We start from the raw sequence: 16,660 nt of genomic DNA, 5'->3' as shown, positions 1-16,660 counted from the left end.
TTTGACCAGGAATAATCCTGATGATGACGATTATGTTATTTCGGCATTGAGAGGACTTGATCAAGATGTGTCTCGATGATGGTATGGAGATGGACGCTATTCCTGATTGGTTGATGAGAAGTATGGAAAAGAATAAGAAAATGATAGAGGTACAGCCTATTGATAACATTGATGATTACCTAGCTAGGAGCAATAAGGAGAAAGAACCGAAGAGAGCTGAGATTTTGTCGCACATAGCTAGAGATGAGACAGGAATGCAAATTGCACAGGTGGTTGTTCCTATTGGAGGTGTGACAGTGGACATTGCTACTCCTATGGATTTCCAAATTACTTCAGTTGCCCTTGGTCATACATCAAGAGAGCAAGAGTTTCAGGAGGTTGGTGATAACCTTAAGGCGATCAGCGCAAGGTTAGATAGAGAAATTGAAGAGAAGGAGAAGTACAGAGAAGAGAATATCAGACTTAAAGAGTATATTGTGGGGATAAGGCGTGAGAATCCCACCCTTATTTCCCCTATTGTGGTTGATCATGGACTACATTCACACTATGACGCAACGAGAGATACACTCTCGGAGGTGGAAAAGTGGATTGAGAATGCAAGAAAACAAGCAGATGATTTCCTTACTCAGTTTGTCCAAGCATATGACAAGACAACAGGGCTCGTGTTTAGAATCCAATATTTGGAGGGAGTTTGGGAAGAATTTCGACCTATTCAGGAGAAGACTATTCCACGCTTCAGAGCCTTGAAGAAGATTCCTAAGTCCATTTTGATCAGAGAGAGCATTGTGCACAGTGGAGACAGATAGGATTTTCATGGCTAGTATTGTTCATTGGCCGTGAAGAGATCAACTTATGAGAACGCCCAGTTGAGTTGTATAGAGATGGAAGGATTGATTCAAGACATTCAGATGAAGATCCTTGCCTCAATTGAGGAGTTATCGGGTGTTGATGTTAGTGATGCTAGTGGTTTACACTTAGCCGAATTAAGAGACAAGATGAAACTTATGTATTTTTGTCAATTGGACTCTTTGAAGAAGAGTCAGATAGATGATTTGGTCTCTTTGTTGATTCATGTTCATAGTTTGCAGAAACTCATGCCAGATTGGGAGAACACTTTGGACGCTTGCTCAGATTCACTGGACGTGATTGATTTGCAGCAAGATACCTTGCCTAGCATTTCCATGGAGCAGTTAAATTTTGTATTGGCTAGATTCTTGGAGTATGCTAGGAGAGAGAGAGATGCAGAGAAGAATCTTCTAGAAGATTCCCTATTTGATGACTAGGTATCTTTTTATTGGGCCATATGTTGGTGGCGCCATTTTTTATGTAAACCCTGATTACGGCAATTATATGGTTTTGTTGGCATGATCTTGGCTGTTGATCTTGTATCAATCTTGGCCATCCATTTTTGTATAAGATTATATATACCTCCTTGTCTCTCATTTGTAAGAGAGTTTTTGTAGAATTGTTGGTATATACTGCAACTATTTAAATCTAAATCATTGTTCAATTTGTTGGTGATTTTGCTCTTCAAATGTTGTCTTTGCATTCATGGTTCTCAATTCCTCCAAGTCAGATTAGAATTTGTTTTCATGTTTGTTAGATTGAGTGAAAGATTTGTTGAATATATTTGTGTGAAATCCTTAATCCATACCACTAGCCTCTTGTCGTTGGTAATTGCGCCTTGTGTGGTCGACTGGATATTTGAGTAAGCTTAACTTCAACTATTATGCGTCCCTTGACAAGCATCAACTTGGATGGTGTTAACGTTTGATGGTGATAGTCTGAAAATCCCTAAGTATCCTTAGACGATTGTACTAAGCTTGTGTCAATACCTCTTTGTGAGACCTTGCCTAGTTTGATTCCACTAAAATTGTTCATCATTTCCTACATTCTTAGGCCTAGAATAGATTTCCTGAACCCTATTCCTTTTGCCCATTTTTTAGTAAGAACTAAATCCAGAACTACATTGCTAAATCCTAAGTTGTCCACATACCTATTGCGCATATTTCATGATCAAAGAAGATAATCCTAACATTTGTGTAAGTCCCCAAGTGAACACAGCAATTCACATCGACCATTGAGTTACCCACTCGTCAAGACCTGATATGTAGAAACCTTGGAATCATTTTAGTTGATCTTACCCTTAGCATCTGAGGTGATTTTGTTCAAGAGAAGGTAAATTACTTTGGTATTTTATTCTAAAATGTTGTGTGCATAAAACACACATCAACACAACCTAACACCTTAAAAAACAATTTACAAAATTGGCATTAATACTTATTATACATAAAAAGTTCAAAAATATATTCAAAACTTACAAAAGATATTTTAAAAGTTGAAAAAACTTGAAAAATCTTCAAAAAATAATTCAAAACTCAAAAAAAATGAAAAATTTATTAACCTTTGATCATTAAATCTTCTCTGCGCAACTATTTCTCCCCTATTGGTGTTGGTTTAACTCTCCCATAGCCCTCACCTTTGAGAAAAAATGAACCTACCTTTAAAACCCAATAATGGCAACATGAAGGGAAAAAAATGCAATTTTACCTTTTCGTGTTTGTTAAAAGAGATGAAAGTTTGTTATGCCCTCACTATAGGGTGACCAAAACTTTTGATAAGAGTTTTTTAAAATTGTTAGTTTTCTATAGGTTTTTAGGAACCCACAAGTCATGAGTACACCCAACCAAGTACACCTAATATACCACCAAAGTGCCCCAAATTCCCTATGGGGATACTTTTGTGAAGGATTCATAGGGAACCTAAGGTCCATGAGTGATACCTTGGGCATACCTGAGCCAAACCAAGTCCAATTTTGGACACATACGAGGACGATGAGTTATATAGGACCTATTAAAATAGAAAATAAATAATAGGGTTTAATATTGACCATGAACATTGGATATCATTCATGACATTCAAGTTTCGTTTATTATATGCATGTTATGCGGTTATCTAAACTAGGTTCCTATTTTGAAGCTAATATGTGTATAGTTGTGATTTTTATATTTTTTGTGCTGATGAAGCCAACCCCCACCCCACACAAAAATGTTGTACCCAGGTACCCAAACCTAAACTGGTATCTAAGCTTCTAGTTTGTGGAGTCATTCCTTATTTTAAGTAATGCCAACATGATATAAACCATTTTGAATTATCATTGTCAATTATGATTTGGCAAATTGACATACAAATATCAAATATCAACTGTGTTTCCAATTTTGTATTTAATTTTGTATGTTTTGTGCAAATTATGGTTATTTTCATATATTTTTTAAATCTTATATTTACTAGCCATCCCTAAAATCTTAGAAAAAATTTGTTGCTCACATAACTCCATCCCCCATCTCAATCCTAGAAACTCAAAGAAACACAACTAAAATTTAAGGTACTCTCAATTCTCTAATATCTACAATAGTGATTATAAATAACAACAAAGATAAAAAGTCGTTATCATAAAACCATAGTTACAAGACTCGCCCAGACATGGTGAGTCCAAGGATGAACCATGTCAAAAGAGGCCTAAGAAGCCGAGACTCGAGTCTAGGTGAGTCTTGCAGGACTCACAAAGTTTGCAAGACTCACCAAACTCAATGAGTCCCAAGCCCAAGACTCTACCATGCAAGGGAAGATAAAAAGCAATAAAAAAACAAAAACAAAAATAATTATTTTCATATAGAAGAGTTTAAAATAACTATTTTTCAAAAGCATTCCATTTAACATGATTATACCCCTATGAGGAAACCTCTATTGCCAATTTTTATATCGCTATTGAAGAGAATAATCGAAATCAATAGCCACTATACTCTACGCTTATCTTCGGTGCATTCAATCAATACAAAAATAGTATTCCATATAGAGAAAATAAGCACGCATACATCCATACCTACATAACCACATACACCCTGCTCCCACATAAAACATCTACCCTACCCAATATGCACCCAAATCAAATATTCCTCTATACAACTTTGATAAGTATTTACTCATATACTTATCAAGACAGTCTGGATATGTTCTGAAGACACAAAATCCCCAATGTATCCAACAAAACTAAAAAGGAAAGAAGAAATCTTGGCATAAAAATAAAAGAAACTAAATGGCACTTATATAGAAGTTAGAAAGAAAAAGTTTCTATTTTCACCTGTACCAAGATCTTTGAGAACATATTTGGTTGGTTATGATTACTTTGTGCTACAAGGCATTTTCAGAGAAAAAGGAGGCATTCTAGAGCTGCTTCTTGGCTGTAGAATTTTTCTCCTTTCAATTATTAATGCATATAAGCTGTTATATCTTCCTCCTTATAAGCTAATACAAATGGGAATTCATTCTTTAAGATGGATTTCAAACTGATGGTTTTCAAAGTTTTCATTGTTTAATAGTTTTGTAGTAATATATTGACATCCAAGACTATTATATCAGAGGTTTTTGAAAACTCGACATGTTCATAGAGGATATTGAACTCTCATCTCCATACATGCAACTTATATTAATAACCATCATCTTGAACCTATAGTGTGTTGTGGATGTCACTAAGCCTGAGACACAAGCAGATATCATGGTCGCATCACCATCCAGGACCTATCTTAGACACACACGCAAGAGCACTAGGGGATTGAGTGATATAGGCTCCTTTGAGCCATAGACTTCTAGCTTTTGTTTTCATATATGTTTGGAACTTTTGATGCCATGGATTTCATATTCCATGAGTTTTGTACATAGTTAACACTATTTATATATTTAATGTGTTATTTCCTTCAGCTAAAATTTGTGTTTATACTTGTGTGATCGATGTATACTTGTGTATGTGATCAAAGTAGCTTCTATTTGATGATATTATTGTGTCTTTAAGGTATATTTAATAAAGGGTGCCTGAACCAATTTTTAAATCCTTAAAAATCTTTGAATTTCTTGGATTTTTCAATTTGTCAAGCCTTTGCCAAGTTTGGGTGCTGAGTTCAAGTCCGAGTCAAAGAAATCAGCTTGCCGACCTTGGGCCAAGTCCAAGTCTTGTAACACTAGATTAAACAGTAGCTACATCCAAAGATTAAAATCCAATGCAGCCAAAATTTTATAAGAGAAGAAAAACAGAGGTCTTGAAAAGAACAATACATAACATGTAAAGGCGTCAATGATGCATCATTGGAATAGCAAAATACCATTTTCTTAAATGTTTTTTCTAGTCTATATATAGATAGATGGCAAGAGCAGCATGTAGAAGTAAAAAGGGGTATTTCTAGTAGGCCATAAAGCCAAACAGTTGTTTTCACCATTGATGGTCCAGCAGGGGAACCATTTGAGTCTTCCCCGGATGTGATTCATGGCAAACAACGGATCTCATCTCAAAAAACCATTCTTCAACAATTTTCAAATGAACCTTCCCAAGAAGCATGCATCTCAAAATGCAAAGCAAGATGGGAGCATTAAAGCCTCGCCAATTTTGGGTCTTCTTTTGGGGAGTCTAGAGATATCCTCCATAAGAGAGAACAGCCCATCCCTCCACATGACAATCAACAATCTGGTCCATTAGAGAGTGATTTTCAGCCCTCTAAGGGTGGGAATTTTAAAGCCAAGCCATCTCCAAATTTGTTGTCTTCCCCTCCTTTAGAGGATCCCTTTAACATGAGGAACAACAAAGGCGGGAAGGTGGTGCTAAAGAAAAAGATCTCTCCCATGAGAAGAAGCTCACTACAAAATGCATCTGGAGTATCATTCCAAATTCGATGTTAATATCTTGAGCTAATTTAGAAGGATTTAGTAGTGATCTCTGATTTGGGATTTGTTGCGATGCAACCCTGTTTTGTGGTTTGTTGCATTTTGTCTCTTGACCCTCCATTATAGACTTGCCCAAACATTGTTTTCTTTAGGTTTGTAATAATTTTAGTATGAACTGATATGTTTATGCAGCATGTTCATACTGGGGATGAGGACCCCATTTGTGGCCTCAGTTTACCTTTAAAAAAAGCCAATTTCTTGGAGACGACTGTATATAAAGTAAAAATAATGTTTTTCTTGCAAAATAATAACAATTGAAGGCCTGCAAAATAATGTCTAGGAAAGAAAGAAGTTATATAAATGTCCACGGATGACCAAAAGCAGGTCAATGGGACTCAAGAGAACAGCAGTACAAACACCAAGACAACACAAGATGTGATGGATTAATAAAAAGCATTGTACATTATACATTGCAACTGGAAAATCCCTTGGCTTCATTCTGCTTTCTAGTGCAATCCAGAATGCAAAATCATGGTTTAGCTCAAAGACATGAAATTATGGTAACGTATAAGGAGAGCATTTACCAACACCTTATTTATTTTTTTATGGTAAAAATTGTTTGCTTTGATGTTCTTTAGCATTTCTCCAAGTTTATTACCCAACTACAGTGAAGATCCAACATTAAGTTAGATTTCCATAATGTGTTGGATGTTCATTACATTAAAACAAATAATTTATCTTGCAACATTTTATATGTGATACATATATTATGGTCTGGTATGTGTATACTCTCACACACTTAGACTATACAGCTTCATCCCTACTTCTGTGTACCCAGTTTTTGGCAGTCATCAGCAGAAATAATACCCATACCCTGCATACCCCAAACCTATGCTATTCTTTGAGAACCTTTTCTGCATACAGAAAACCAGCAAGCAAGACGAACAATGTATGTTTCAAGGATTAGGACTGACAAGCAGGTAATGATTTGAAAATATCAATCCAAGGGAATGAAAAAATTAAATACAGATAATGGATTTCTCTGCAGAATTTTATTGCTATATATCTTCTAAAAAAAAACATGATTTCCCGAGAAAATCTTTCCTAAAAAAGCTGTAGTAGATAACTATACCATCAAAAATTCATACAGCTGAAATATTATATTATTTTTCTACTTTGTTTTTTTGCAATGTAGCTTTCTAGTGATAATGATACCTGGAAGACTTTAATAAGCTTCAGTTCACCTCGACGCTTTATTTCAAAACCTTTAAGTTCTGCTAGGGTGCCATCATCATTAAAAACAGCATAGCGCTTCTTGATTAGAACACCTTCTTCCTTAGAAGCTGGTAGAATCATTGCCTATTGCCCATTCAACAAAACAACAAATCATCACAAATAACCAGCCATAAGTACCAAAACAATTAAATTATTAGATACAGTGCAAAATTATCACCTTATATGGTCCATCTACTTCAAACTCAATGGAACATTCACTTCTTGTTGTGTATGTCCGCCGGATAGCATTGTCCAAGGTCTGAGGAGTGCAGTAAAAAAAATTTGGCCAGTATTAAGAACATGGAAAATGACATACAAGATAAATATATGATAAAAAAATCAAATAAACTTTCAGCATTTATTATAGCTAGCTGCCTTACCTGGTATTGGTCATTAGTGTTGTTCCTAGCAACATCAACATTAAGCATAACACATGGATATGATATTGTGAGCTTCTTCTTGGGATCCCTAGAACGTACACAGCATAAATGTGTCATTCAACATTCTTTTCTAAGTATGATAAAATCTGGATGCGGCAAGAATTATAAAAGGATACCAAAAAGAATAAAACTAGTAAAATAATTTATCTCTATTTAAATAAAGATGATAATGTTTTATTAAATAACTATCACTTAAATCATTTAAAATAAAAACAGGAATAAGATGACAAGATTGATGTCTATGGAAAAGCATGTACTACATAAACTAGTCCACAATCTTAGTAAGGATCATAGTTCCGAAATTTGAACTCGGCATGGACTCAACAAGGGTGACTCAACTTGGGACTCGGCAAGGATGACTCAACTTGGGACTCAGCAAAAAGACTCGGTAAAGACTCAACAAATGAAAAACTCAAGAAATTTAGAGATTTTTAAAGGTTTAAAACTTCTTTCCAGCCTTCTTTATTAAATAAACCTTAAAGGCACAATAACATCATCAAATAGAAGCTAATTTGATCACATACACAAGTATACATTGATCACATAAGCATAAATGCAAATTGTAGTTGAAGGAAATAGCACGCTTAAATATATAAATATTTTCAAATGAATACAAAACTCATGAAATATGAAATCCATGACATCAAACATTCTAAACAAATATGAAAACAATAACTAGAAGTCTATGGCTCAAAGGAGCCTGCATCCCTCCTACAAAGGCATAAATATTGTCAAATGTATACAAAACTCATCAAATATGAAATCCATGGCATCAAACATTCTAAACAAATATCAAAACAATAACTAGAAGTCTATGGCTCAGAGGAGCCTGCATCCCTCCTACGAAGGCATCTAAGGTAGGTCCTAGATGATGTAGTAGCCATAATATTTTGTTAACTATGAATATGCAGAGATTCGCAACAAGGGATGTGTATTATGTAGATTTTTATGATCATGATTCATCATTGGGATATTACTTGCTTAGACTTATAGTTTAATGGGGGTTTGGGGGCAACACCAAAATGAAGTTGAGGGTAGCACCCCTCACAAGGATCTGAGAGAGAGAGAGAGAGGCCTAGATCTTGGGGGAGAAAGGGGAGTGAGATAGAAAGAGATAGAGAGAGGGGATAGAGGAAGAGTGATAGGGAGAGACAAGTCTAGAGTTCAGGGCAGATAAAATAAGTGAGATAGAGAGAGCAAGGGAATGCTGATAGGAGCCTACCGATTACTAAAATTTGATTAAGTCTGAAAAATTATAGGATCTTCTAAAACCTAGAATTTGCATTATAACTCCTAGAGATCTGAAACCACTCTCAAACATCTTGCCAATATATATATGAAATATAACTTAAAAGTATAAGAAAGGCTTATACTTAAATGTTATATTTCATGTATATATTCTGATGAAGAGAATAAGACTGACTTGAAGACAAAGATGGGGAGTTAAATGTTATATGTTATCTATATTCTAGGGGCATGTCATAAACCAAAAAAGCATTTGAATTTTGAGTTAAAAAAATAAAAATGTGTCTAGCTGAGTCCAGAAGACGGGACTCACTTGGACTCAGCGAGTCTTGCCTAGACTCGGTTGAGTCCGAGTCTGAGCCCCTAAGTCTCGCCAAGGGTGATCGACTCAAGACTCACCGAGTCCGTGCGAGTCTTGAAACTCTGGTAAGGACACCAGTAATCAGAGTCCAACTAACCCAAAATAAAACACTCATATTATAATACAGCTACGAGGAAAATGATATAGATAAACTCAATGCAATCAGTAGGAGTTCAAATTATTAAATTAACTATCCTGCTAGTAACCCCCATTATTCTTTTCCTCATCTGGAATTCCCCATCCTCTCAATCACTATTGCAGCGGAAGAGATTTTAAGAAACTGAAAGGCCAACCTGTCACCCAATTGTGTGTCATCCAGATTTACCTTTCTCCAGCATATATTTGTGGCTGCCTGTCTTCTATTGCTCTCCCAGTTGAAAGCTTATACTTCCAGTATTGATAGTCTTTTATGTCCATATGATAATATAGGACCACAGCCCAGAGAAACATGGCATCTAATATCCAGGCCAGATTCATCTGTGACTATAGTATTCTGGCCTCCTGTGCTATTACCTGTGTTTAGACCTTGATACAATTGTACATGGGAATTATTTCCCATATCGACAATGCTGAATAACACTTACTTCTTCGGACCACTATCACATTAGCCTAAAATTTTGTAAACTAACATCCCTGATCCAGTTGACTTGTTATAACTTGGGAAACTATAGAATCCTAATTTAATAGTATTTTTCAACATCTAATATAATTAGCTTGACCTTAGAATACATTTTTTCTAGTCCTTAAATTGACAAATATGCCAAAATGGTTTGATCAAATTGCCTTAGGAAACAGCACATTATTCAGAAGGTTCGCAAATGCCATAATGGTTTGAGGCTTTGAGAAAATTGCCTCAGGAAACAGCAAATCATTCAAAAGGTAAATGTACTTACGATGTTTTGAAGGTAAAGTTCTCAGGAAAAGACCCTGGCAATGCACACCAAATACCATCTGTATCCAGCTCTAATGGTTTCCCAATTTTCTCCACCAGCAATCGGGCATTTTGAATTATCTTAGCTCCAGTGTATGTGACAACTCCAGCCATCTCCATTGAATACCATCTAGCCCCCCTATATAAAGTTCAGATTGAAACTCGTTGAGCTAGAAAAATTAGTTGCACAACATATAAATGAAAGAAAGGCTTACATGCGACTCCAAGAACTTAATACTAAAAAATACAAATCAATTAATTTTTTAAAGGCATACTTGCGCATGACATAGCCGTAAAAGGAATTAAGAATACACTTGTGTGCCAATTGAAGAGAATCATAGACCACTACCATATCCTGTAAACAAACAAACACAACAATATCAGTTTTAATTGATACCATCAAGCAAAAGAATATTCAAATGACGTACACTAAGCCTGTCAATGACCAGATTAAGTACCACTAAGTACTAATAATCTGTTAATTACTAAGCCCCCCTCAGATACTCATATGGCTAAGCAAGCTATGGCATCAACAATAGGAAATACCTGTGCTTCTTGAATCTTTACTGGGTTTCCAGAAGCCTTGGCTTCTCCAAATTTCCCCTTCCAGACCTTATTGAGACCTTTATACTCGTATCTTCTATCTCGGAAGCTGTTTATAGGAAACAAAGCATTTAGTCGACAACAAAAGAGGGATCAATTTAACCCAGAGACAAAATGAAAATAACAAGCAGACCTGCGCACAGTGTCTGCATAGAAAGGATTCTCTCGCATGCATATCCCAGCAACCCGTCGTTCAGTAACAGGCTTATCTAAAACCCGTTTATAAACCTATAAAAAGTCCAGTTAAAAAGCTGCTATCAAAATAATCATTTTATATGCAGTTGCCAATATTTACTAACCAAAATGAAAATGGAACAAGCTTTACCTTTTGGCAGTACTTCTTAAGACGATCTTTAAGTCGTGTCTCTTGCTCTTCTTTAGGGAGATCACGGAAAAAATGAGATAACTGACCTTCTCCAGTGGCAACCTGCTCGGACTCTATTTGATTTTTTAAATGATAGTATTCACTGCCATCATAACACAGTATCCCTTGTATTAAACAACATAACCCACTTTCTAGAAGTCTATATAAGATCAATATTAACAATAATTATGATTTACAAATTTAAGATTAAACACAAGTACTTGACCATCAAAATGCTTATTATCACATATTATAGAGCTGCAAGCTATTAGATAACCTTCTTTTTGCTGTATAAGTTTCTCCTCGCCAAACCCACTCAAGATGTCGAAGGCATGTTTTACCAGGACGATTGAAATCACATGCAGCACATACATCATCTGTAACTATTGAAGGGGGCTGGAAACAGAGATAACAGATTATGCAAATTCAGTTTCATAGTATTTAAAATAGTCCATCACTGAGAAGGTTAGGAGTTTATTTTTTTCAAAGTAAATGGTATATTTTTTAATCTACAAGCAACTGACACTTAACAGAAAACAAACCATGTGCCCAAACATTATCTGTGCTGATAATTTACAATCCCTAAATCCGTTTTTAGTATAGAAAACCCCCCACACTACTTTATAAATTCATTTCAAAAATTGTAACCACCTCAGACAATACAATGACTATTGCTTGTAATGGAATTACATTATAAAGCAATCATCTTCAAGAGGCAAAATAAAATGCAAAAGTTACACCAGCTACAAAGAAAATAAAATCCAATTTTACAAAATACAGGAAGACATCACTTTTAATTAGCAACAGCCTACTAATACAAGAAGCATCTCTATGTTTGTATCTACCATGCTTGAAAGAAATAAAACAAATAGTGGACAGCAATACTACATCAGCATGGTGCATATGCAAGAGATGTTGCTTAAAAAATATTAGCTTTTTAACTCCAATTTTACTTAAAGGACATTTTTCACTTAACTAACCAATCTCTAATAGCAAATGCATGTTACAGCAATAAACTACCATAAATTTCCAAACATTGTACCAGTAAAGCATGAAAAATCGAATATTATCAGTAATAAATTTGTGTTGCACAAGATCAACAAAAGTCTCTACTTGTAAAGAGCATACATCTGAAGGCTTGGTGTAAAGTCCTTCCAGGTATATACTTAGCCTCAGATTTCTGCTTGTTAAAACCACAAATCTGAAAGCATGGTATATTTCATTCCAAGAATGAGCCTAACCACAGGATTATTTGTCAAAACACATTAAAATCTTGACGACTGCAATTCCCAGATATTAATTGATTAAAGAAATGCAACAAGCACACAGAAGTGGAGTTGTTATCAGGAATTGATGATAAAAGAAAAATTGAAACCAAGTACAAATTTAATAGGTATACGGTATACCCAATTAAGCTCAAGCTGACCACATAAAAGAATATGCTCAATTCAACTGATTATAGACTACCTCCCAACTAGAAAAGTGATGACTAGCATACTTATCCTTACTCCAAAGGGGAGACGGTTCTTAGGTAAATATTCTGAATTACAAATGTTTCCATGACATGAATTCAAAAAAAAATCATTGTTTCCAACATGCAAAAGTTTAAAACACTTCTAGGTAAAACAACTATTTCTTATTTTACATAGATCAAATGTTTAAGTAGTGAACAACCAAGATGACTAATCATTGATGTAACTCTCCATTGATAAAATCCTACCCTATACTGTTTCAACTTGAAGAAAAAGTGTTACAGAAATCTAACCAAGCTTGGTAACAGTGATCTCTGAGTACTTGGTTATAAAGATCACAATTTGCAGACTTCGACTCGGAGTGTACTTGGCAAGCCCAAAATTTTCCACATGGCAAAAACTCAGCAAAAACCAAGCTTTACTGGAGGGGTAAATGTACAGTTCTAAACTTTTATAGAAAAAATCCTTGTGAAATACACATTTTAACCTGCATTTTAACATGCCCCGATGCATTGTAACCTGCCCCAATGCATTTTAACCCACATTGGCATGTTTCAATCCCACATTACAATTTTTTACCTTGAAATCGCATGAAACCCAACAAGTTTTCATCTTAAATCCAGCAATTTTTCCTCTGCAACTCGTCTGCAGAAGCTCACGAGTTAAACTTGAGAGTACTCACCCAGCTGAAAAATCTGAGAGTACTCGGCAGCTCAGCAAGTACTCAGTTTTCTATGATAAAGATCATTTCATTTGTTTGCATATTGCATTGCAAGTTCTGGTTTCTGACAAAATAAGACTATTCTTTGACAGAAAAAATCAAGGCCAAGAAGTCTATTGTTTTCATTCAACATCCAAGTTCGAAATGTCAAGCTTACAAGGACATCTGGATCAATTACATCGCTATTTAAAATGTTGACTCCTTGACCACCTTGTTTGAAGAGGAAAAGCTAACAAAAGCAGCTGACTATTTGATCAAAATCATAGCAGATCCAAGATTAAAAAGGAAATGGATGCCAATCAGACATAATTTGTACATCCCACTGGTTGGGGCTTATCTGCACTGCGGAATATTTTTTTATCGTGGGGTCCCAAAGGTTGCTTGATCTTGTGGATGTGATTAAAAACTTTCATTTCAATCATACCTTTACAACAGGCCTTGAAAGCCTTTGATTTAACACTTACTCCAGAATTCTTGAGGTAATTATAAAACTGAATATGAGACTTCTTATGCTAAAAAAAGTTTCAAGAGGTAAGGACAAAGGAAAGGCAATCATCAATACCTGAAGTCGATTTGTGAGAATAATATTAGGATACATTGCTGCCACATCTAGATGATATATAAGAGGATGCTCTTCTCGATTTGGAACATCCCGCAGTGCTTCCAACTGCATATTACATATAGTATAAGCTAAAACATATTAAAGACATTATATTTCTACATATCATGAAAATGCATATTGCTTAAATTAATAAGCTCTAAAAAAGGATTATAAGTACAGAGAAAAATTATGAAAGATAATTTTTTTTACTTGGAACTGAGCATGAAAACAAAGCAAAAAGGGTTACACAACATATTCTACATGGAAAACAAGATTCTTAACTGTATTTTAACATATTCCTTAGATTGGGAACACAGATTTCAGGAAACGCTGTGTTTCCTAAATTTTTGTTGAGATATATCTACTGTTATCATTCATATCTTCAAACCACCAAAAGTTATTGATTTCTCTATACTAAGGTCAAAGAACAAGCTAGGAAAGGAGATGCCCAATTCTGTGGATGTTGTCATCCGTACTAAGTTTTTCCTGACACCTCCTTATAACTTCCTCATAAAATGTATGAAGGACAATACCAAATATTTGTGAACTCAATGTGTTAACATCTTTGACAAAAAATGTCATGGCAAGATGTCAAATACTTGCAGAAGTCAACTAGCAATAGCAAACTCTTGTCTCTTGAATAAATCATGTCAGTCTTTGCCTCTTCAAGGATGGAGGTAGATTAAGATAGAATCATAAGTCTAATGTTTCCTCCAAAAACCCTCTTGTCATTCTGAATAAAGCTTCTTAGTCTCACCCTAGCTATGAACATTATGATTGTGGAAAAAAAGTTTTGGTAATTGTGGCACAGTTTCTTTTCATGGGAAAAAAGGAAACAATGCAGGAAAGTTGTGCATGTGTCTATCAACCATTTGTAAGAAATAGGATACATGGATGGAGCATATCAATACATATTTAATGAGGAGGATAGAAGTCCCTTTACAATCATGTAATGTCATCTAACAAGTATACAACGTAGACCTCTAACTGTTGTTCCATTAAATATGTCCACCAAAAATTAGATTAAAGTCAATAAAGATTATTTGAGAAGTTCACCAGGAATTCAAATACCCAAAGAGTTCAGTAAAACCTGTCCACAATCAAAAGTAGATTTTTTATATACCTCTTGAAAATGCTTCATTCAAACTTCTAACAGAATTGAACCTGCAAACTAGTTGTAATTCATAAAGCGATCCATCTTGAAGATTGCTTTAGACATCATACTGGTGACTTCTGCTCGCATTTAACCTTATTTTGGTCTCTACCTTAAATGCAGACTATGATTGTAGGGATGGCAGAACAAAATTAGAAACTGCTAAAACCCTTCCCAATTAACAATAAGATGGAAATAGCATGTCAAAAAATATCATTTTCTAATTAATAAGTAAAAATCAAATTTACTATAACAAAGTAATAAAGAGGGCATCGTGGCAGTATCAACATAAGAGAAGATTTATTGGTAGTGAGGTATTTCCACCTTGAGATCCAAAAGAAGCCCCATCATCCTCTTAACTAATAAAATAGCTCTCAAAGTTTTATGAGTATGGAAAAGCAAAACTAAGAGAAAGCCAATAAAGAGATAAGTCAATGAACACGTGCTTGAAGAGTTTGTGCAGGGACTGTAGTGGATGACACATTTGAAGAAGAATCAAATAAAATCCCCATGAATTATTTGAGGTTAAGATGGGAACTTGTAGGAGATGTTTCTTTGGAAGTAAAAAATGATGCAATTTCATCAAGTTGATGATAGAATCAAAAGAAATGAGATTGATAGTAATTATAATAATGGAAAGCCATGAGCAAGAGCAAGAGGATGTTCAAGTATACATGTTATAAGCATGTCACCCCATGAATGGGGTCAAAGGCCTCAGAAATAAATAAAGGAAAACCAAAGTCAATACTGGCCACCATCACAAAATATCAAAACTGGTTAAATTTGCTCGTGTAAGTATGGAACAACATTAGAATAGAGCCTCTATGGATGAAATTCCATCATATGTAATATGCTAATATGATATTTGTATGAATTTTAACTTGAAACTTCCTTTGTTTCATGAATTGTGAAAAACAGGTGTTGTCGGGAATAATCATTATGTTATGTTGTCATATTATGTTTATGTTGTCATCGGTAATAATGAGTTACGGCAGTCAGTTAGTTAGTCGTCCCGAAGGGCAGTTGGACGCGACAGTTGGTCGCACCCCTTCGGGTATTATATATTGCATACCATTCCTTCGTAGTGGCATCATGATAGTCGTGTCTGGGTTTAATGTTATAAGCACTTGATGTACATGGACTGTTGAATTAAAACAGAGACTGGTTATTTAATATATTTCCATTATGTTCTGTGCATTTACTTTCTGCATTTAATCGTTTACCCATATGTGGCAAACAACAGGCACCACGACATTCCATACAATATTAGGGAAAGCAATGCAGGGATTTAAATCTTTTGTAATGTTCACAATTATAAGCAACCAAAAAATCAATCATGCAAGCTCCCTAGAAATGTAGCAAGTCACCTTGAGGGAGCATACCTGCAGGATTATATCATTTTTAATATCATCATAATTGATGACAGAATCCAAATCCATCTTCCCCTCCACTTTTATGGCATATTGAAGATCTCGATCTAGATTGTCAATTAATTGCTACACAAAACCAAAAACAAATATCAAAATAGTACTAATGCTAAGATAGAATATATTGATGTCTTTCTCTTTATTCAGAAAATAGTTCAACCACTAATCTGTTACTAAAAAACCCAGTACATACAACTCATGTGGTCTAAATTAAAGAAAAATGACATAAAAATGATACTTGTATCGACAAAAACATCTAAGAAAGGCTTTGAAACACATTCAGAAATCATTTTTAAGAAGTGTTTGAGTTAATATCTGTTTGAGTCTTAAGAGTTTTGCTTTATATTCTGTTATA

General features: G+C 34.9%; 1 protein-coding gene across 1 annotated transcript in view; it reads right to left on the bottom strand.

Moving 5' to 3' along the window:
* LOC131075939 (DNA polymerase epsilon catalytic subunit A) overlaps window positions 1-16,660 on the bottom strand; it is a 62,467-nt gene that overhangs the window by 27,384 nt on the left and 18,423 nt on the right. Inside the window, exons 14-24 of the mRNA XM_058012915.2 lie at window positions 16,261-16,374; window positions 13,687-13,791; window positions 11,209-11,327; window positions 10,893-11,034; window positions 10,701-10,795; window positions 10,511-10,616; window positions 10,240-10,319; window positions 9,927-10,103; window positions 7,368-7,455; window positions 7,166-7,246; window positions 6,928-7,071 (exon numbers count right to left, since the gene is read on the bottom strand). Of these exons, the coding sequence (XP_057868898.2) occupies window positions 6,928-7,071; window positions 7,166-7,246; window positions 7,368-7,455; window positions 9,927-10,103; window positions 10,240-10,319; window positions 10,511-10,616; window positions 10,701-10,795; window positions 10,893-11,034; window positions 11,209-11,327; window positions 13,687-13,791; window positions 16,261-16,374 (1,251 nt within the window). The remainder of the gene's footprint in view (window positions 1-6,927; window positions 7,072-7,165; window positions 7,247-7,367; window positions 7,456-9,926; window positions 10,104-10,239; window positions 10,320-10,510; window positions 10,617-10,700; window positions 10,796-10,892; window positions 11,035-11,208; window positions 11,328-13,686; window positions 13,792-16,260; window positions 16,375-16,660) is intronic.

Source organism: Cryptomeria japonica, chromosome 9 (genome assembly GCF_030272615.1).
Source record: "Cryptomeria japonica chromosome 9, Sugi_1.0, whole genome shotgun sequence".
Classification (NCBI taxonomy): domain Eukaryota; kingdom Viridiplantae; phylum Streptophyta; class Pinopsida; order Cupressales; family Cupressaceae; genus Cryptomeria; species Cryptomeria japonica.
Note: the sequence above shows the minus strand (reverse complement) of the source record. Positions and strands in the feature narration are given on the sequence as shown.